This window comes from Mercenaria mercenaria, chromosome 13 (genome assembly GCF_021730395.1).
Source record: "Mercenaria mercenaria strain notata chromosome 13, MADL_Memer_1, whole genome shotgun sequence".
In the NCBI taxonomy this organism is placed as follows: Eukaryota; Metazoa; Mollusca; class Bivalvia; order Venerida; family Veneridae; genus Mercenaria; species Mercenaria mercenaria.
This window is the reverse complement of record NC_069373.1, coordinates 61,157,898-61,181,813: the sequence shown is the minus strand read 5'-3', so window position 1 is coordinate 61,181,813 and position 23,916 is coordinate 61,157,898. Positions and strand designations below refer to the sequence as shown.

The following is a 23,916-nucleotide window of genomic DNA, read 5'->3' as shown; positions in this document are numbered from 1 at the left end:
AGGCAAAAGCTCGTCTTCAAGGAAATAAAATAATTGTTAACAAAAATAAATTATTTTCGGTGATAAGGAAAACAATGACACCAGGAACTTTATTCCATCCGTTACAAAAAGTACACATAACCGAGACAATTATTGACAGCAAACCGGTTCTTTCCTCATCATCTAACTCATGTTTCCTAGTACTGTCACTTTGAAAATGTAAAACTCCTATTCTTTTTGTAATGAAGACACGGTGTCTTTTTTATCTTGCAAGGTAATGAAGTATCCGACGACAAATTGTTCTGAATTCAGATCATGTGCCGACATTGTGCAAAGGAAAAATCCACTCTGTGGCTGGTGTGTTTATAAACAAAGGTGAGTGTTTACAAAACATAATCAGTTTTACAAGAATATGTGCCTGCGCTAATAATGGTTGGATTAGGGCATACATTTTTGATATTTGCGACACTAAAGGGCAAATCAAATAATTTGAAAATAAAAAATATAATACCGGTTGCGAGTGAATCAGTTCCCTGATATAAATCCGGAATCCGGAAAGGTGTTAGTATTAAATTGGTTCAAAATATTTGAAAGATCTTTATTTGAAAACTAAGTAGCATGAATAGAGAACATGGCATGTGATTCACATGTGTTTCACATTTAAAACTGACGTATATCTAGTAAGTTATGGCAAATCAAATGCCTATTTGTTCAAAAATGTGAAAACTAACAATCAACGCATTATATCTAATTATCTTATTAATTTATTGCTTAAAAATATTGTTTGCTCTCCATATTGCCGAAAATTTTAACGACCACAGATATCAGAGACATGTTTCCCTGCATCAAAGCCAGTTAATGATTGTACATATCTGTAAATTGTTTGCATCTCCGTGCACCGATATTTCTCAACAGGTGTAACCTTAAAAGGCCTAGATTCACTACTATATAAGTGTCCCCCCAAATCCAATATACAACTCCCATCTTATCTGCTGCTTATCAGCGATTATGTAATAGCAACTGATTAGAGGGCAATTACCACAGCAGGGACCCCAACTAGACCATGAAGATGTGCGCAGTGGAGTTGAAAGAAATTAACTTTTCTTCAGTAAATGTGGAATGATAATAATAATAATTATTATTTTGATATTATGTAGATGATAATAACTATTAGGCCTACTTTAATGTTATAATAATGACAATAATAGTAATAGAAATAATCATAATCATAATTATTATTATTATTATCATTATCATTATTATTATCATTATTATTATTATTATGTTACATATAGGATGATAAAAGATACAGTAATAATATTGAAAATAATAGTGATAATAAAACACAAGTATAGTGAAAACTTCCTGAGTTCTTTGTGCTGACAAACAATATTTTTCGATTTGGAAATTGATTTTCATGTATTCATGTAATCAACATTATTTGAATATAAAATTATTGTGTTCCATCTATACTCAATTTTCTTTTTCAGTATGTTGCCAAAAGGGACATTTTTCATGCTTTGCTTTGTAACTTTGAAATTCACATTCTGTTTTCAATTTAGACAAATGCTATTTACAGTATTCTGCAAGCTTTAGATGAGTGAAAGTCACATTTTTTAGAAATATCACAATTCTCCAGACAGAATTTGAAAAAATAAAAACTTGCATGTTTCTTTAAGTAAGTTTTTCATTATTTCATTATTGTGAAAATAAGTTTCTGATTATTTTATTATTGTGTTTGATCAACAATTATTATTTTTTACATAGAAATGCCAAAAAAAAAAAAAAACAAACTAGTATAACTTTAAAAGTTATCAATTATTCATTAATTTAAAATAAATTACATCGTTTCCCCTTCTCACTAATAGATGCACTTGTAAGGTAGACTGACTCTCCAATAAACATTGACCCTTGTTTATTGGAGCCATACTGTGATGGTCATTAGCCCCCAACTGTGCTGGGGAAGACAAAAATCCCTTGGCCCACTACCAAAATCTAGGCCTTTAAACGAACTGACAATGAGATGAAAGTATGTCGCCTGAGAAAGGACTTCAATTTTATGTTTGAATTTCTATTACAGGGCTACGCGGCGAACTGAGTGTTCCGGGGATTCTCGTCACTGGGTGACACCATTTGAAGAATGTTTGTCAATGTCGATGGAACCATCAGTACTGCCAGTCTCAATTACACCTCAGTCATCTAATCTAAGTGTAAGCAGTGTCAATTTCAAATAAGTCAGACAATTATTTGTTTTAACCTTCTGCAGTGTCGATCTAAATTGCTGCAGGGATGATTGAATGGAATATTCATTTCATTTTCAGGTCACAATCCGGATAAAAAATATCCCTATGAAACATACAGGCGATACATATCATTGCAGATTCGTACTTCACTCAAACATAGGCATCTTTAGCGCAGTGGAACTTAAGAACAGTGGATTTGCCTGTATGTTGCCGAATGTTTCAGGTATGACTACCATCAATTTAAATTACCACAAGATGTTGAGGCTTGTGCTTTTTATTTCCCATTTTAAGGCATTGCAGGCTTTGTCACCGCTGCATGCCTGTGGTTTTTGTTTTTTATTGCCTTAGCTGAGAAGAATGCACTGTTTCTATATTGCATATACATGTATATTGTATATTGGAGGTACGCCTCCCTTTTAGCTTACCTAATCATGATGTACTCGGGGCAAGCTACTGTGATCACACACCGTTCTTCCGTCCGTCAGTACTTTCTTCAAAGACATCTCCTCTGGAACCGTTTGGTAGCTGACAAAACTTTGCCTGGATGTTCCTTGGCTGGTCATTTACCAAAAGTTACCAAAAGGTTTTTGTTCCACATAGAACTCTGGTTTTTATCATTGCGACAAAAAGAGGAAAAACATTAAGAATCTTCTTCTCAGTAATCATTAGCCGGATTTCAAAATAAGTTGATAGAAATGCTCCTTGGATACTTCTGTATCAAGATTGTTCAAATAATCCGATTTGGCGAAGAAACATGGCCACCACAGGACGTTTCTGCTTTTCACTATATGTATATAGAAAAAATTCATGTTAGAAACTGTTTGCCAGATTTCGTGATGATTTCACGGAATGTTCATTGTTTGGCCGTCTGCTAAGAGAGTCAAAATAACTTCTATCCGTTAAAAGTTGAAAATACGTGACCGCCAGGGCGTGTATTCACGTTTCCCCATATGTATATAGCAGAAACTTTAAAAATCTTCATGTCGGAAACTGCTAGCTCTCTACCCAGACTATTCAAATTATTAAGATTCAACAAAAAGCATGACCGCCAGAGGGCGTAATAACTTTTCCCTGTATTAATAAAGTGAAAATTAAAAAAAATGTCTTTTGGTCAGTAACTGCGGACCCGATTTCAAAAACAATTCACACAAATAATCTTTTGAGGACTCTACCAAGATTATTCTAATTATTCCAATTTGTCAAATACAAGAATGGTGGTCAGTTTTTCATTTATGTTGACACAATTTTATAAAACTCAGAAGTTATGTTGTTGCATACAAATGATCTTACAATGACTCTTTACGAAGACTATTCAAATTAATATGATTCGTCAAAAACATGGCCGTCAGAGAATGTGGAAACTTTTAGATGTACGTGTATGTATATTGTGGAAATTTCAAAACATTTCTTGTCAGAAACTGGTGGTCCAATTTTAGAATAATGTGGACTGGTTGACCAGATATAGACAGACGCGAAGCTGATGTTCGTATCGTACATTATATTTAATTTTTTTTTGTAGCAATGTCTATCATTAAAAGTAGACGAAGACGATAGCCGACGGCAATATTTATGATTTTTCGATGTAGAATAATCGTATTCGTACTACACAACTATACATTCATTAACTCTTTTATTGTACGAAGTATGATCAGTTAGGTTTGATCGGCTATTTTTATTTTGTTTTCTTTCTATTGTTTGTGAATGTAAAAGTTTGACTCACTGTATCAGTAGCTGTACAATACCTTTATTCAACATTGAAGTAAAGACTACACAACATTATGGGTTACTGTCTGCAATGAGAGATCATTTTTGGACAAGCAAAATCAGAGTTATCATAATAACATATATCTATTGCCTTTCCAGCTGAGTAATATGATGTGACAGAAAAACGCTTCTTTCTTTTGAACACCTCAATGAACCTTGAGTATTTTAAATAGTTATTTTATAAACATAAACGCAAAACGACAAATATTGCAGCATATACTGAAAAAAGTACTCTGAGGCAGCTAGTCTATATCATTGACTCAGTGTGCCATATGATTAAATAATGTGCGATGTCATCTTCTGTTTTTACGTGCAAGAAACTGCATTGTTCAATGAGAATACGTATATAAACAGTGTTAACAATAAACTGTTTATAGACAGAATAATGTCACACGGCATGAAAGGGAAAATAATGCAAATGAGATGAACCCGTAATATTGTGAAATACTATTGAATCTGAAAAAGTGAAAGGTTAGGGTAGATTTCCGGGAAGCACATAGTACCCTAACACAGTCAGAGATCCATGCATCGCAAAATAGACCAACAGCAAAACGAATCTGTACTAGAAAGATATAGCAGACGGGTTGCTTCTAAAATCCAGCAATAAGTATATTTTAATTATATGTAAAATAAATGAAGGTTAGGGATAGTTAAATGGGTAGGATGTTGTGGGAAGTGGAAAAGCAAGGATGAGCATTCAACTCCAAAAACACAGTCTCCCTACACCGCCAGCCACAGCAGCGCAAACACGGACGTGCACGAGACAAACAAACACACTAACACACACACAACATGCGCACGCGCATACAGACAGAGAGTAAACAAACAGACAAGCAGAAAAAAACTGCATAGTGGAACACTGCCCAGGAACGGGCGGTGTCCAAAAATATAGTGGGCACCTAACATCAGTCAAAGTAAAAGGAGAATGGGCGTAAATGCAAGCAGGCAATGGCGGGAGTGGGGGATTTAACAAGACAATACGTACCATTAAATACGAAACGGATAAAAACAAGTTGAAATAGGGACACCGCCTTGGAATGGTCAGTAACCTATATAATGGAAACTGAGGGGCTTAAAGGCGTTTAGGACATGCAAACCTCGAACTCATCCTATTTTCAACAAGTTAGTTTAAATAAAATAAATCCCCGCTGAGAAAGGACAAAATACCAGATTATATAAAATAAAAGATATAAATAGGATCAGTCTTAGGTATAATTACATCAATGCACTCAACAACTTGCCTGAAACCAAGAGCTTAACATTTTAAGGCTCGAATAAGCAATCTACAAGACAAACTCCATTCCATCTTTCCGTTTTGTAGGATTAAGAAAATAATCATCTCAGAGTCTTACACTGTATTAGGCATCGCACCATCAAATAGGAAAGCGTAGCGGTTAACTGTAGAGGGGTCAATCACCAAACATGCAGTGTGCTTTACAATAATTATTTTCGCATTGTATCCTCTTTTGATAAACTAACACATTTGAAATATGTATCATTTTTAATTTTCCATAGTTTATGAACTACATCCCCATAGAATACGTTTTGTTTAAGACCAAGTTTTAGAAGTGTTTTAAGGTTTGTATTATATTTCTTTACAAGTTCGGACGATCTGTAGTAAAATTCAGGAAAAAGACTTCCGTAGATTATCGGTAACGCTATTGTGAAAGCCATGTAGAAAATGGCGTTTACAGTAAATAGTACAACGCAGGAAAACATATATTTTTATTGTATTTCTGTTTTATTCCTCTGTAAACAGTTCATGCATACGTTGAAGTCGAGCTACTTGTAAGAACAATATCGGGGATCACGGCTATTCTTTCAACCAAAACCCTGCTATTTTATGACTGTAGACGCCATAGAAGGTACTTAATTTTATATTAACTATAGAATTTTTGATAAATGGACAACACACATGCTTTAGTGATTTGTCATTTTCAGAATATAATTATGTTTGTTAAAGTGACTTGTATTCCTTTTCTGTCTTTGAAAATACAGGGATAGTACATTCAAAGCTTCCATGCAACTTGAACGATATACGTTATTAGCAATAGAAACAAGTAGATGATCTTAATTAAGCATATCATAAATGTTCTTATTAGGGAAAAAAGCCAAACAAAAGAACTATCTTATAAACATACAATGAATAGCGTGTCCGTTTATTAACATGTAAAAATATCTGACCTTGCTAGATGCACATGAATCTCTGCATTTCAGGTGCATGGAATGCATCCATACTGGAAGGGAAGTGTGTTACTGGTGTGCAAGAACTGCAACTTGCCAGGAACCGAACTCTGTATGCATGAGCCAAATTTCAGAAGTTTGTATACATGAATTTTCTACCTTTACTTTACTTAATTAAGTTTATTTGTATATAAATTAGCTAGCCTTATTGGCGACTCCTCCAAGGCTTTTAAACATCCCTGTTTTTTGCATATCAGTTGTTAATACAAATACACTGGACTTAGTCTAGATTTAGTTACAATGGCAGAGAACCGAACTTGCGAGCCATGATTTTGTAGTCCGGTGCCTTACAACAGGGCAGCAGAGTCTGGTTATACGCAATACGAAAAAAGTTTTCACCTGAATAAAATGAAATAAACAAAATAGCGTCTATAGCTGAATAAATATGAAAGTGTTATATCCTTTTTCTACTACAGGAATAGGACAGAATAAGACATTTTCGCTATATATGTGACGCATTTTACAAATTTTCCACAGGAAGAAAATTGTCCACAGTTACGTGCCAACAAAGGGAACTTCCTACCTGCAGGGATCAGAACAACTGTAACTTTACAGCTTGTTAACGCTAGATCTACTCTTGTAAGATTTATTATTCATTTTAGTTTAACTTTTTCATTCAAATCATGTATAATACCATCATGGAAATAAAAAAGAATACAATTATTCAAGGGTGGGTGTTTAACATAGGAGAGAACTGCAACGCTTGCCAATAGGTAACACTACACACCGGAAACACAGACAACCGCTATCACCGCAAAACATACCATGTATCCATCCACTAATACAAATATCTGTTTTCTACTTTGTCTATGACAATAACATACTATGCTTTTGCTTTATTTGAAATATTTTGAGTCAACTTTTGTATAACCATCAATTTTAGATTCCGAAAGGTATCTATAGATGCTTGCTACCGGAGACTTTTGTAAGTGCTGTAGCCGTTCTGAATGGCGACACTGTTTCCTGCCCTTTACAAGTAAGTAATAGACTAATCTAATAGCTTTATAATAAGGTTGAAACCTATATCAATTTAAACTTCACAACTGAACTGTACTGAAAGCCCGCCCGTTTATCTAAAAATGTAGGCTACAAGTCTACTAGCACAATAATTTTTGTGTGTTTAGCAGGTGGACGAAAGCAAAGTTTTCAGACACAAATATGTACCTCTAAATTTGAGTGATATGCCTTGCGTATGGAATACAGGCACATAAAAGAAAACTAAATGGAGATTCATATCCCAAGTAGTGTTGCATTATACAAGATAAGGGCAAAATTTAACAGGAGAAGCCACATTAAAAAAACGCAGCCATCCAAACAACACCTTACATGACAGCGGGACGTGTAAATATATACACGAACGAAGACTAAACACACACAAAACAGGAAAAGTCATAATCAAAGAACTTAATCACCTTATAAACGTTTAAAATTGATCAAACAAACATGTTTTACAAGATACTAGATAAAATCCCTTTTTTACTGCTATAGCATTATCTATCGATAAGTTTACCTATTTGCAATGAGCAATTGATTTGGTAACTATGTAGGCTTGGTACTAGGCAACACGAGGAATGGACGGGCTAGGAGTAAAGTACCGGCTTTTTACTTTTTGTTATGGCTCTATCATTTCTGTAGTTTTGCATAATATTGTTTTGAAGGCAGAAAAAGACGGCCATCAAGTAGATTTAAACTTAACAGACATTTTGTTAAGTTGTCTTTTATAAATCCCTGATTTAATCAGTTATAACATGTTTATACACAGCAGATACACATTCATAAATAATACAAAATAAGTATCTTTTTTAAGTACATGTATTTTTGAAAACATGATTTCATTTTACTTTCGACATGCGAGAAAGCCATTCACTCGGCTTCCGGAAGGTCGGTGGTACAACCATGTGCCCGTCCGTGCGCAACGTTTATGAACACTATTCACAAATGACTAGTAAATGATTAAATACGTGTTCATTTTTATAACACAGCAGAACATTACTTTTTTCAAATTATGTACCTGATTAAACTAAGGAGCGCGTAATCATTAAAACTACTTATAAAAAGGTTTGTTTAATAATGATTTTGTAATTTAGTGTGCATCCATGTAAAGCACGGAAAGTAATTGTGATGCTATTTTTTACATGAAAACACTACAAATTTTGTCTTTAATCTTGGTCTTAGATCTCGAAGCAAGAGGAAACGTGCGCTGTAAAGTTACGTTTTCCATAGAAATTCCAACATGTACTTCAAGCAAATGTCGTTTTGTGAATTAGCTGACTTCTCATTCTAAAAGCGTTTTGTTTAAATAATAAAGTACTCTCATAAAATTGTCATTGGTAAACAAGTAGAACAAATTAGATATTTATCATACTTTAATAGTATCGTGCAGTTATGTATGAAAACCATTACGTTATTTGTGCCGCAAGTTTTGTGAATTTTCTTAACAAAGTGATTTTTGAAATGGTCCACACTTACTCATCAGATATTCATATAACGAAATGGTGTATGGGTTTTCCTTTCACAAAAACATTTTCTACTAGGGAACCTAAAATCGAGACATCAGCTCGTTTTCAAACCCTGGCTCAAACACTGGTATCGTCATCAAAACTGTTACATATCCGTGATCTTACCACGACACCCAAACAAATTCAGTATGCTCAGTTAAGACAAAATGTCATCAAATAATATTTTAAAGTATAATAAAAGTTATTAAATATTTGACTTTACCTGATGGAATTCATAAAATGATTTAAAAGTACTTTTGAATGCACTTTTCAGTTTAATATAAAAAAAAAACTTCTGACAGGGTGGAAAGGTGATATGCCTAAGAAATAAAGCAAATCAAACATAGTTAACAAAAATTATTTTCAGTGATCAGAAAATCCACAATTTAGGAACTTTCAACATTCCTACCGTTATACAAAATACAAAACAGAGACATTTATCGACATCAGACCGGTACTTTATTCATCAACAAATCATTTCTCGTCTTACTTAGTACATTGCCTATGGAGACAGAACAAGAACTTCATCCAATATAACGAAGCATTTATTTTCAAAAGGTGATGGATATTGGAAATATAGCGAAAAGGCACTTCAAAATTGTTGTCACATACGGACTACGAGGCGATCAGTTAGCCGAGGTCGACGACATTTTTCAAAACTCGGGTAAATAAGACTGATGATTGAGTAACTGGATTACAGTTCGTACACACGCTCTCAGCAACATTTATATATATTTATATATGATCGAGGATATTACTGACTTGATATATATGTTAACTTGTAAAAGGTCTTTGGTTGTACTAAGTAGTATTTTCTTGATTGACTATCAAACTTAGATGAACATGTGACATTAAATGTAGAAAGGAAACTCTTTGTGTATAAATCTACGCAGAACTATCTAAATATGTACTGATTTGTTTGACTTAAGAAAATGATAGGAAGTTAGATCAATTTAACATATACGTAATTTTGCAACCAATTTTTCCAGTTGTAACTATTAATTTTACATATCGATGGTCTGTCAACTCTATTATAAAATGCTGCTTTACAATGCTGCAGTTATATTAGTTTTGTGCCAAATCCTCAACATTCATTCTTCAGTGGCAGTGTATAGTTGTCCGCAGCTTGCTTCGACGTGTAGTCAATGCCATGCGTTAAACAAAGCGCGTTATAGTTGCTGTTGGGGCGGCACCAATCAGTGCGTTCATTCCGGTACACACTACAGATCACAATGTCCAGCACCAAATATCACAAAGGTAAGTTAAACATGTTTTAACATTGTACACTGTCAGTTATTTCAGTTTAATATAAGTATAGCTAGATGAGATGTATAAAATTGCCATGGCCATTAAAGCACCATTACAATTTACATTGGGAAAATGAATGAATAAGGAACTACAGTGAAATCATTCGTGGGGGGACAAATTTTGTCGATTTCGTGGTTTCACTAATATAATCCATGAAATCCCAAAGAAAAAATAATAGTCCAATTCATTTAATCTTAAGAAATTCACCACGAAATACCCATAAAATTTCATGTCCACAGAATTTAGAAACTCCATAGTACGAGACAAAACATTGCCTTTCTAGCTCTTTTTAGCATTGTTTAAACCCAGTATTAAATTTAATTGTTATCAAATGCCAAATTTTCTTGACTTCAATCCAGCAAAAGAGAATAAAATTTATACGAAAGAATGAAACTGATAACCTTACATTCTCCAAGCCTTTTTTACAAGACAAATAATGTAAGAACTATTTTGAGAATACAAAAAAATAATTTTTCGTTCAAATCATATTCTAGGAATTGAACTGGATTATGTAAAGTATAGCTAAATTTACAATTATCTGCAACAAAGAATATAAGCCAATTTCTATTTTTGCTTATCATTTTGCACTTTTCTATGTATATTTTCTTTACCTGATAACTATACTGACATTTCATCTCCTTCAGTCTATCATTAGATTCATAGACAATAACATATACGCGTATATCACTAACTATCTTGCTCATACTTACTATATTCAGATAATACCAAGTCCTACTAAAGGTGGTACTCATTTAAGCATATATGGGACAAACTTAGGAATGTCTGTGTCAGAAGTTGAAGACATAACAGTTGCTGGTGTTCCTTGTGATCTCATCTCAGATACAGATTTTTACCAGATGCAACACAGTCTAGATTTTGAAACACCAGTACCATCTTGGTAAGACTTTTAACCAGCCAATATGTATACTGAAGTCAGCTGAACATCAAAATAGGGTGATTTTATTATCATAAATATACTGTTATAGAATATGATCCGCTGTCTTTGAATGACGCTTCAACACATTTATGTTATCTCACATGATTCTTATCATTTGAATAGGTTGGTATGCATAACAAGAAAAACTACAGAGGAAGTGACGGGAGCTGTTAATGTGGTCGTTGATGGTCAGAGTTCTGAATCTAACCTGGAATTCTCATACAAAGTATTACTTACCTTATCTGTTTGCATCAATAAACATATTAATGTAGAGCTACTTTAGAAGAAAAATAAAACTCATTTTATTTGATTCAGACGATTGTTACAGCTCCTCTTAATCAAATAATGTGCCTACAATGCAGGTATAAATTCTCACTTTAGTTTGAATTGTGTGAACAATCTCTGCATATATGTTTTGGACCATGGAGTTCATTCAACATATGTGTAACCGAGTTCCGCTTAAGCAAGGGACGTGCGAGATGTTGCTTCATTGTTTCATTACTTTTCACGAACAGACTCAGCCAAACCGTGATTGCTATTATTCTTCTTGGTTGCATTATTTGCTTCCAATGGATCTTTTTACAGATCTTATTAATGAAGTTTATGCATATGGCTATCGGAGGAGTTGTCGTATCCCTTAACTAATAAACGCTTGCTGTGTAGTCTTCGTTAGCATCTCTTTTGTGAGGCGGCAGAAATTAATTTGACTTATACATACTTTTTCATGTAGATTAAGAATATTTCATTTTTACTTTAACAATAAGGGATGTCCTCATTTTTGTGCACATAATATCCACCTAAACGGAAGAGCTTATATAAACCAGAAGATTTGGCAGCATTAATAGCCACATAAAATTTATTGCGAAATGACAAAATATGCCATAAACATCTTATACGACTTTTGTTACATGACAAAAGACATTTTCTTTTAGAAAAAATACCAGTGTTTAACAGCACCAGATATAAATTTCTATTACAAAAAAAACACAAAAGTTGCCGTAGGAAGGTATTCATTTCTTTCAAGAAAATTGATAAAAGTATAATTATGTTTCTGTTTGTCATTGCAACAAAATATTTTGTGCGGGTATGTCTGTTGGAAAACATGACATTACATACATTCCTTGCGGATATGTACCCTGCCTTCACATGTTTGATTAAACTGGTATACCTTCCTTTTATTTTAATTTTGTTCAAACAAAGCTAGTAAAACAGTTTTTGAAACAACTTTCTATCGGAATTACATTAACGGTTAGTCCCATATTTTGAGAAAAAAGTTCAAACAACACCAAATTATACAAACGAAAGGGTTGTTTTAGATGTAAATTGACCAGTTTATTAAAGATAATTATATCCTAGTGTGCAGACATTTCACATAAGAAGGTGGAACATATTTTTTCAGCAATTATTTATTCTTATGTCTTTACAAATGGTATTCCCTTAAAAGGGGGAAATGTTTTGAGAATATTTCCGTAGAGTGCCGTAGAATTTATATTAGACAGGAAGATTGTTGGTTAAGATGTTGTTTACCAAGTATTTCTGTATTTTGATGATATACTCGTAATCGTTAAAACTAATGTCATGTTATGTCTACTTGCAAATAACTACCAATGGCGTACAGTTTATTCTTTCAAAAATTTTCCTAATCTAGATAATTGTTTGCTTTGTTATGTGCTAAAAATGCAAAAATTTAGAATATTGTGATATCAGTCACTGCAGTGTTTCTGTACTATATAAAAATGTATTATATCGTTACATATATATTTAGAATTCATGTTATATACATTTTAACAGGCAACACAACTATCAGTGCCTGTGGTCAAATACTAATTTATAACATCATAATATTTCTTTATGCTATAATATCAGTTCTCTTGAATCTATGCATTGCAGCATTGACTAAATAAATTTTAATCAAATGCATTCACTAATATGAATACTCAGATACGTGAAGAATACATTATTCTTGTAGCCATTTCATCTTTTTTATTTTGGATGTACGATAATAAAATGCTCTTTGATTCAACTAATTTTGTGCTGTCTTTAGATACCAAGAGTAACTGCTATTTATCCAACGTTCGGACCGAAAGCTGGCGGCACAACGGTAACTATATATGGAAACAACCTGAGTGTTGGGAACAAGAATGTATCTGTACTTTTCGGGAATCAGCCTTGCCAGCAATCAAAGATTTATCCCGAAGAAGAAACGGATGCCTCTAAGTAAGATAATTTCTTCAATAATTAACTGCCATGTTGATTTGTGAAAGTAATTAAGCAAGCAACTGCTTTTTACTCTAGAAAAATGTTAGTACATTTCGCACAAGAGTAGCAAATTCAGCTCTTAACTTTTCGACTCTTCTAAAGCTGATTAAATAGTAAAAAGAAATTATACACAGTACATTTATACAGAGTACAATAAATCAATTTTCATAAATAGAAACATTTATTATTATTATTATGACCTGAAAATCATATCGATATCATAAAACATTTCTTTGAACGAAACTCAATTTTTTCGACACACGGTTTGATTTGGTAAAACAAATAGAAACACTGCCACAGTATATATTACTGACATAAGAATAGGAAATAAAGGAATCAGCGGATGCATTTTTAACAGGTGCAACACAACCAGAGTCACACGGCTCCAGAATTGATACAGTAATGGCTGTTATGTAAGTCCTTTGAGGGATAATGCTTCTCATGAGAAAAGTTTCAAAGTGTTTTGTGAATGAAATTTTGTTTCAGTCACACCGTCCAGTGCACTATCGAATGTATATTACCTGGCGCTTGTATTTCAAATATCACAGAACTATCTTTCTCAATTGATGGACAAGAGGTTGTCAGAAGCAGTAGACTTTGGTACAGCTTTGTTAATGATCCAATTGTAAACAAAATATCGCCGAAGACAGCATTTTTCAGGTACTCATTAATTTGTTTTTGAACACGATTTATTACTTTCGTCTTGGGTAACATCTATCCCCCATTTTCATTCCAACTCACTTTTCATAATTCCCTTCTGTTTTAACTTCTAATCGCAAATGTTATGACATTTAGGTCTTGCTCTTTGTTTTATACAAGTAGAAGACCACATCCTGAGATATTTACAAAATTAAAATGTTAGAATGAAAAACATTTGGCAGTAGAGCAGTAAAAACAAAACCAACTTATTAGCAGGGCAATAAGAGCAATTAACGTTTAATCATGCATAAACAAATAAATTTGCTTTGAAATCATACAAGGAAATCGACCACATGTTTTAACAATTATATTTTTTTGCACATATAGTGGTGGTACGACACTCACGGTAGAGGGGAAACATTTAAGCAATGTCCATTCTTCATTTATAAAGCTGTCATATGAGGAAGAACAAAGAGTAAGTCGACCATTAAAAAAACTTTCAGAAGAAGCTGATTAAGGATGAACCATCTCTTATTTAAACCACGACAGTGATGATGTAGGTTCTATTGATTTATAGCAAGGAATTATTGTCAGTACACCATTTATTTGATTTTGAATTGGCGTGCGTAATTTTCTGCGAAGTTATTATTTATGTTCTGTCTTTACATGTTTAATGCGGCGTATAAACAGTAAATGTAAAATTGTACTCATTAGAATCTCCAAAGGTTTGTGGTTTCTTTTATTACGTTTGTTTATGTTTAGAAAGTATATAAACATATACACTTTTCGAAAGGTATATCCAATCATAAAAAAGCAAGCACACCTTATTATTACAAAAAGAAGCTATCTCACCAAAGGGAATGAAATGATCTTCCCTTAAATATGTTTACATTGTATACACTTTTCACTGTTTGAGGAAATAATGACACATGTTTTTTTCACTTTCATAAGATTAAATAGGTATAATCCTATAACCTTCTGTCACTGAACATATGAAATTAATTTGAATATATTTATCAAAATTATGTGATACAATTCCCCAAGTTACCGAGTACTGCATAAAATGCAGTAAAACAATTAGATATCGGGGTCACTCCAAGATGTAAATAAAAACAAGGACAATTATCAAACAGGGAATGCCATGTTACAAAAACACAGCCTCCCCAAAACGAAATCCACAGCACGCAGATGTGCACACACACATACACGCACACGCACATGCACACACGCACGCGCACGCGCACACGCACACACACGCACACATCCACACGCACGCACGCACTTGCATACAAAGCAAAACCACGAGGACAAAACGAACATATAAAAGAACACAGTGGGGCACCGCCTTTGAACGGTCATTGGCAAAAACACCACTGGGGAGCTTAAACCGATTTGTGGTGCGCACCCAACCTCACTCTTACCCCCACGATGTTCCAAAGACACGGGATAGTGTAAATAAAAGTAATCTCCGCCAGGTGAATCTCTAACACAGTGTAAATAAAAGTAATCTCCGCCAGGTGAATCTCTAACACAGCCTTGCGGGGAGTGTGGGGACTGGTGTGGAATCTCAACAGAATTTGTTTATATTGTGTGCTGCATTTAACGGCGAACAAGTCTGGCTAATAATGCCACCACTTAGCGGTGGGGACATAGACTTCGCTTTGTCCTTTCGTCTGTCCGTCAGCTCGTCAGATACAGATATCGCGAGAAGAACTGAAGGACCGCCATGAAATTGTATAGTAATGTTATTCAAAATTAGGAGCTGCATATCCGAGTTTTAGCACATCTGAGCACAAAGTGCTCAAGGCGAGATGTTGTAGTAGCCCTGTGTCCTTCGTACGGCTTCGTCCGTCGTTCACAATTTCACAGTTTAGAGGTTACAACTTTATTCCATACGTGATGAAACTCTGTTAAAAATGTCGGCAGATATTGAAACCGGGTAATCTTGGCTCAAACTCTAGGTGACAGGTGAAATCATAGCAAAACCGTTAACACTCTAGATTCCACTTATTTTACTGAATCTACATTAGACCTGGTTCATAAAATTTTCAACACGCTTGAAAGTGGATAACCTAGAACACAAAAAATAATGTTACTAGGAGAAGTTATAAAAAACATTGCTAACATACTAGAAAACATTATTTGTATTCGATCTTTAGGAAACCTGGTTAGAATGTTCAGCTTTATAAAATCTAGATCTAGTTTGAAACTGGATTATCTAGGATTAAAAACTGGATAACGAGGTTGTTTCATAGAATTAAAAGATTGTTAACACTCTGGAGGCAGTATTTGCTACTGCATCATATGAAACCCGGTTTACCTTTATACAATTTGAGGCTAGGTCAAATAAGCCAAATAATAGGAAAGTTTTGTTAACACCCTATAGACTGATATTTTTACAGGATCTATATAAAACATAGTCATAATGTTGGTCATAATGAATTGAGATCTCTGGAACGTTCAAAGCGAAATTGTTTACGTTGGACCACGACGACGGACGACTGACACAGGGCGATCACACAAGCTCAACATGACCACTTTGTCTCAAATGCATAACTTCCAATTTAAACACCATTTCAGTAAGTGTAATGACGGTAGGTCAAACACTTTTGGCAATACATGTAACACAAATTTTCCCTGACGGCCAGACGTGTGGACGGATGGACAGACAAAGCCAAGTCTTTACTCCTTAAGTGGTTCCATAATAAGACACACATTATCACAATTATGGGCATGCTTTCCTACAGCACATTTGCGAATTAAGATGAAGTGGACTGCGGACATCTAGGACGATCTATATATGAAAGGGACCATCTCAACATAATTTAATTACAGTATTAATCAAATTATGTTGAGGTGGTCCCCTTAAAATATAGATCGTCCTAGATGTCCACTGTCCACTTCATCTTAATTTGCAAAAGTCTAATAACTCCTCTTTCGTAGTCATGCGGACTATGATCCGTTTTGTTTTAAATATTTAAAGACCTTTCAAAATTGTTTAAGGTTATATATTTTCTATATATAATTACAAATACCAACCGTTGAAGATTTTAGCGGGTAAAATTTAACGAAGCGTAATACTCTGCCTTAAACTGGAAATACAACATGTATTAACTAGATTTGCGCACTGGTCAAAATATGTTTCTCTTTAGGTAACAGATTGTGACAGTGTGTCTGCTGTACAATGTTTATGTAAAGTACCAGAAGTTCCTTCAGATCTAATAGAACATTTCGCGAATTATTTCCCTTCTGGAAGAATGAAAACCAGTGCATGTGGTACCAGCATAGATGTTACTCTGGAACTAAATTTTGACGCTGTATGCCAGAACGTTACGATAGCCTATTTCCAGGATCCGTTTATTCACGACCTGCCGGGAGATGGTAATATCATAACATTTGATCCAAAAGAACCCTGGGTCGAAGTCACGGTAAATTTTAAAGTTTGTACAGAATAACAGGTATACTGCTAGGTACTAGTAGCTTGATATTCTTATGTTATGTTAACTTTTGTCTTTTAAATATGAGTTTAACGCCGTTCTTTACACCAGTTTTCTGTTATATGACGTCAGTCGGTAACCTTATCAGCCTTTTAAAGAACTGACTTTTTACTCGCAAGTTGTAACTTTGTTGTATAAATTAAAGGTTGGGGAGGATTGACCTAATATATGCTTGCTATTAACGTAAATACATACAGACTACCACTAAAGTCTGAGATAAACCATTTATTCAATATAGCCTAAAAACATTAAAACATTATGCAATGCCGCTCTAATTTTCAGGTTGAATGCTTGAATGTTGTTCCAGCAGACTCGGACATTACTATCACAGTCGGCACAGAAACATGCATAATAATAAATTTGACAACAACGTCAATCGTGTGTATAGCTCCAACAACAAAACCACAGACTGTTAAATCAGGGGTGAACCACCCACGCGTAAAAGTATGTTCTTGTCTTAAGACGGAACTCTTTCAAGCACATAATAGATTATGAAAACTGACAAACAAAAACTTATTTAACCCTTACCCTGCTAAATTTCTAAAATGAACTGGTCAATCATTCAATTTAGGCAGCATCACTTATTATTTGAGTTCACTGAAAAATTACTGACTGTATTGGGAACAGTGCAGACCAACAGATGTGCCGGATGATCTTAGTTCGCAAAGGCAAAATCACTTGCCGACAACAGGCTAAGGGATAAATATAGATGGATAAACCCAGCATTTATAATGAACATAAATACTGGGGGCTGACGCGTGTAACGAAAAATGTTTCTCAAAGACAGCACGTGCATGTTCCTCAATGAAAGCGTGTTAACATTCTGGCCTCGAACGGACCGGTGAGTATAGTTAACACGGAATACACTACGTACATGTGGGAAATGTTACATAGTTTTAAACTTAGAATAAAGATTGTGCAAATTTTTACGTGTTTCTACGTTTAAAATGCCAGTAAATTATGGTCGTTTCATGAAATGATGCAATGTTTTGATAATCATGACCTAAATCTATAAATTTACACATCAAATGTAATTGTAATGCTATCGTTTTTCACCAGTAATATCGTAGTGATAGAAAGTATTCGTTTTTTAGAACCAAAACATAAATTATCATCGGTTAACGAATTGTTTTAAAAGAGTTGCAATGCCTAGATTAAGAAGAAACATTGTGTTAGTTTCTATACGAAATCGATAAAAGTGTGTGTTTCTAACAGAGAGTGCATTTTTCACTGAAGACATTTCCAATTATCGCGCGTCGACCGGTTTCTTGTCCACCATAAGAACTATGGAACGCCGCAACTGTCTTATGTCGGGACATTTCATGATATCATATCAGAGTGTGGTCTTAACTTGTCAAAACAGTGTTTTATTATGTGAAAAAAAACTTAGTTATCATGTTAAAGTATGGTGTTAACTTGTCAAAACAGTGTCTTATTATGTAACCTAGTCATGATATCTTCTCAGAGTTGTGTTGTTAACCTGTCAAAACAGAGTTTTATTATGTTAAAAACTATGATATCATGTCAAAATGAGATATCAACTTGTCCAAATAGTGTTTTATTATGTCAAAAGCTATTTTAATATATCAAAGTACAATGTGTAGATAATCTATGCATATGTAATTAAGCTATGTCAGTATTAGCCAATCACCTTTCAGATAAATTTTGACTTTAGTAAAAAGTACACACGAAAAATGCTTTTCCCGCCCACCCACTACCTCTTGGGTCAAAGAGACACAGTAAGCAACTTTCAAATTCATACTTGTAACTGTCTCAATGCTTCCACTAATATGGACAGGATCTTTCCTAAGTCGATGTATGTTATATTACTTATATGAACTATGTACTTCTACTCAAAATATTTTTTGATTGTTTTTATATTTTTCTAGTCATATGATTTGGCGGATTTTCTCGCCCAGATATGTCAAAAAATACCAAAACATTTAGTTACGTAATAAGTTTTAGCTTTGTATATTACATTGTCTATTCTTTGTCGAGTTATGGCTTAATAAAGCCCATTTATCAATCTAGTTATGTCTTTAGTTGATTTTTTTCTCCATACAAGCTTCTATTGAGTAGTGGTGGTTGTCGCGGTTAACATAAATACTTTTATAGCTACGTACTTTGGATCAGCTGTAATTAAGTTGAAAACCTGGCAGGGTATATTCAGGGTGAGTTTTGGAGGAAGGTAGGTAGAATATGTGTAGGCCAAGAAAGGGGTAAAACATCCCATTTGAGATTAAATATGAAGAATGTTCATTCTCAGATCTTGAAAATGATGTGCTTGAAAAATGGAAATCAAGATTTGAAGGTCTTTTATAGCCTGTAACATCCTTAGACGTTCTTTTTTTATTTTGATATTTTTCATGAAGCTGAAAGTAATACTTTCTCAAATGCACATACATCAGTCAAATTAATTATTTTTTCTATTAATAATGCTGTGAAATACAATAAGGCAGTAGGGTTAGATGAGACAACAGCATAAGCTTTGAAACATTAGTCTATAGACAATAAAACTCTGCATTTCAGCTCGGCATTCATTTCTTACTATGCTATATATCTTTTTTGGTTTGGTACATGAAGTTGGATTCCGATGGCCGAGCTCGACATTGCAGCTCGACATTCGGGTTTCACTTAAAAATGTTAATATCGAAAGTCAACTTCACACATATTACTGAACGAATCCGGACTATCGCTTTTAAAAATTAACCCTAATATCTGAAATATATTAGCAAGTACGTGCTTTGTGCCAGTTGCATGACGAGACCGATGAGCTATAAATGGAACACAGCTACACGTGTTCCATATATAGCTCCAGTTTCAGCAAGCGAACTATATACCAAGAAAATAGCTCCACAGGAACTATTTAGGAGTAGGTATCTCAAATACAACTCCAAGAGGAGCTATATCCGTGCGATGATTTCAACTGCTTTCTCACAAGTTAACGTTCCTTGAACAAAGCAAAGTTCGACAACATCCTTGACTCCCTCTGTCTTTCTCACTTTCTCCAATTATTAAACTTTTCAAAAATAACTATTTGGCGAAGCATCAATTTTATCTGAACATTTTGATTATACTTTGAAGTTGCTATAAATAGAGGTATGAACTGAATCAGTGTTTACGTTAAACAGTTGCCTACAGTCATTAATCAGTGAAAAGGATTTAGTTTTATAAATATTGAATATTGAAAACTCGCTGTATTTGAACTCACTGGCCGTCTGTTTTACAAAGCTTGCTTCATTTGGACACAAAGTTCTATTTCATGAGACTTTTTTTGCAGATTAATAAAGCTTTTGTTCAAAGTGAATCTAACGCTTTTTTAAAAGATGGCAACGTATTGTAAATTCTGATAGTGCAAGCAGAATAGAGGAAAATATTAAGGGGAACAAAACTGGAATATTATGACACCTTTATTTGATGTTCAGTTCCAGGATGTCATATGATTGCATAAGCAAATTTAAGATGAGCTAAAAAGGGATGGGGGTAATGAAGAGATTATACCTATTGAAAGAAGGAATTGTTGCACATTTCATTACCTCTCATGAACAGACTCAGTCAAACCGAGTCTGCTATTATTTTGCTTGGTTGAATTTTATGCTTCCAAAGGATCTTTTTACAGATTTTATTAAATGTAACTGTACCGGAAATAAATGTATGCTATTTATCCCTTTTAAAATTGATCTTCGCTATTCATTTTTGGAGCGTATAATCTAGCCCTTAATGCTTTCAATAATTCTGAAATATTGTCTCTGATCCTTTGATCAAGTAATATCTGAAATGAAATTTAATGTTAATGGACGAGGTTTATATAAGTTTAAAATAGTATTTCAGTGGTATATATATCTAACTTTAGATATCCAACATGTTAAAGATTTTAAATTATGTGGTTGTCCCAAAATATCGTATACAAATAATACAAGGAATTTATTGCACTTCGTACTTTTATACACGGTGACTTACCAAGATTTGTCTCTAGCTAATACCTTTATAAGACGATGCCCATGTGTAACTTCAATGATGATATGTAAAATGAAGCAGATTATGATTATAATAAAATATGAAGCATAATACCTCGGCACTTGGCACACATTGGACATCATAGTCATAGATGACGTCAAGCAAGGAAACCGATATATTTATTTTTTAAATGTTTTACCATTATTTGTGGTCCACTGTGAGGATTCGAAGTACCCGCCCTTTCCGCATCCGTGAAACACATAAATCTCCCCGCATAATTTTATGATAGAACATTTCACCAATTCAAAATGGTAAACCAGGGTCTCTAACCATGTGCAGTTCGTTTTTTTTTTTTGGTATGCCTACTTTTCAATGTGTGGTTCCAAATACTTAGGGCTGTAACTTTCTTATTTAAAGTAATTTCAGTAATAAATTCTTACATATTCTTATTATAATCTAGCGTTCAAACACAACCACTCATATCGATCGTTCTGTATAAAATTGTACTTGGATTCAAACTTGCTTAAAGTTTCGAGTCATAAAACGGCATGTGCCGGCTTTATTATATTACATGTATGTTGACATAACAGTTTAGTATGTTCTTGTATTATTTGATACATATGTGTATGTTATTTTATTTATATAACTTTAAATGCATAAAATTATGAGTAACATTGCAGAAACACTTTACATGCTCTTAAACAATAAAGACAAGACTCATGTCACGAGTTAACTTGCACAAATACTACGAAACTGTGAGTAATAGCTATATTTTCATTTCTTAACGTATAAAACAATTAACAAGGAAATAAATAATATTGAAAATACATTTGCTTTTTTCAATGGTGAAAGTTTAGATATAAAGTTGCTACTTTTAAGTTAGATTCTTAAATTGTGACACTATAGTAATAGCAGTCTGCTATAATAATGTCACCCGGAATAATCATTTTAGTCACACATCTTTTTTTGTTAAAATATGGACTTAATGCCGATCTTAGAATGAAGCATACACACCCTTTGTCAGCGCCATTGACGAATTTTCTGCCTTACAAAGGATGGTTCTATGTAGGAGGTGCTAATAAAATATACGCATTGAACGAAAATTTGGACATAATCCAGACGGCAAGTACTTGTGGAGTCTCGTCAGGTGTTTGCAGTGAACACAGAAATATTAATAAAATACTACTAGCGCATCAAAGTGAAGAGGGAGACGTGTTGATTCTGTGCGGTACGGAAAACTTTGGAATATGTGAAATAAGAAACCTTTCTGATATAGAAATTGTTATCAGGAAAAGATCAAACTTTGTTAAAGCCCATTACTATTTACAAGTATCTTCAAATGAGTACAGACCTGCCGTTGGAATGGTTACTCAGAACGGACAACTTAATATTGCTGTGACATTTGGAGAAGGTATTCAAAGCTTTGAACAAAATGACGCAGGCATTAAGACATATAGATACGCTATAAGCACAAGAAACGTATACAGTTTTAATCCAGTTAGTAGTGGGTATGATATTAAAATACTTAATTTCCAAATCCAGAACGCTTCATTAGAAGATTATATAGTTTATTACAAAACATGTTTTCAACACAACTGGATTAGCTATTTTATCACTAATCAGAAGACTGAGGTGGGATCAAGCAACTATGTATCAAAACTGGTGAGAATATGTCAAAATGATACCAACTACAATTCTTATGCAGATATTGTTCTGGTGTGTAAAAAGAATGGCATAACCTTTAATTTAATTCAAGACGCTATTCTCTTTGACTCTGGACCCTACACTAACAATTCAGATAAACTTTTTATTGGAGCGTTTACACGTGGCAATGATCCCGAGCATCCTTCTGGGGACAGTGTGATATGCGTTACTGAACTAAACATACTGGAGGACGCCATTTTGGAAGCACGGCGAGAATATGCAACGTCCTCTTGTAAACGTTCCGAAGATAAAAACAAGCGATATCTTCCATACAGACCAACTGTAAATTGTATTACAGATAAAAATGTAAGAGAGTAAATCAGACGTTGTAATCGAAAGTTTTTATATATAAATTTTAACTTCTTAGATAGGGGAAGTTTTGATAAATTGGGTACACAAGCAATTTGAGTATTAAAGCTAAAGTATTAAATATCAATGTTTTATGTTTCCATTATTTAACAGTGTTTGGTCTATAAAGTGCTATGCACAGTTTTATTATATACCTAGTAACCTATATAAATTCTGTAAAAATTGGCTTGTTTTTCACAAGTAAATATGAACAGGCAGAAAAAATCCGTATTATACCTTTTGTATTGTAAGTTGCCGGAATACGTTCATTGATATGCATGACCTGACATATTTCTATAAATAGAACACATAAAGACTTCACTAAGTTCCATTTTAACATTGATAAATATTGCAGATTTAGTCCAGTAACAAAACAACAAACAAAAAGATGGAGGTATATAATAAAAGGGTCATTATTCGATCCGATCTGGCAAAAATCCTCTCGAGCGGAATACAGCATCCCAGATCGAGCTACTGTTATATCAACCCCATTATATTAGACTCGCTCATAGCAGTTATAATTGAGGCGAATATCGTCC

The 23,916-nt window shown here is 33.9% G+C and overlaps 2 protein-coding genes across 2 annotated transcripts in view; both read left to right on the top strand.

Moving 5' to 3' along the window:
* The window catches only part of LOC123528422 (plexin-A4-like), a 29,460-nt gene extending 10,565 nt beyond the window's left edge, over nucleotides 1–18,895 (top strand). Inside the window, exons 4-19 of the mRNA XM_053520935.1 lie at nucleotides 254–354; nucleotides 2,060–2,189; nucleotides 2,301–2,445; nucleotides 5,746–5,851; nucleotides 6,204–6,306; nucleotides 6,708–6,809; nucleotides 7,114–7,206; nucleotides 9,287–9,392; nucleotides 9,831–9,985; nucleotides 10,756–10,934; nucleotides 11,097–11,199; nucleotides 13,018–13,190; nucleotides 13,719–13,892; nucleotides 14,259–14,346; nucleotides 17,024–17,299; nucleotides 17,651–18,895. Of these exons, the coding sequence (XP_053376910.1) occupies nucleotides 254–354; nucleotides 2,060–2,189; nucleotides 2,301–2,445; nucleotides 5,746–5,851; nucleotides 6,204–6,306; nucleotides 6,708–6,809; nucleotides 7,114–7,206; nucleotides 9,287–9,392; nucleotides 9,831–9,985; nucleotides 10,756–10,934; nucleotides 11,097–11,199; nucleotides 13,018–13,190; nucleotides 13,719–13,892; nucleotides 14,259–14,346; nucleotides 17,024–17,299; nucleotides 17,651–17,863 (2,247 nt within the window). The 3' untranslated portion in view covers nucleotides 17,864–18,895. The remainder of the gene's footprint in view (nucleotides 1–253; nucleotides 355–2,059; nucleotides 2,190–2,300; nucleotides 2,446–5,745; nucleotides 5,852–6,203; nucleotides 6,307–6,707; nucleotides 6,810–7,113; nucleotides 7,207–9,286; nucleotides 9,393–9,830; nucleotides 9,986–10,755; nucleotides 10,935–11,096; nucleotides 11,200–13,017; nucleotides 13,191–13,718; nucleotides 13,893–14,258; nucleotides 14,347–17,023; nucleotides 17,300–17,650) is intronic.
* A 3,228-nt stretch (nucleotides 18,896–22,123) lies between these two features.
* On the top strand, nucleotides 22,124–23,398 carry LOC123528423 (plexin-A4-like). The gene has a single exon (XM_045308124.2). The coding sequence runs from the start codon at nucleotides 22,253–22,255 to the stop codon at nucleotides 23,345–23,347; it is 1,095 nt and encodes a 364-aa protein (XP_045164059.2). The 5' UTR covers nucleotides 22,124–22,252; the 3' UTR covers nucleotides 23,348–23,398.
* Nucleotides 23,399–23,916: the final 518 nt, after the last annotated feature.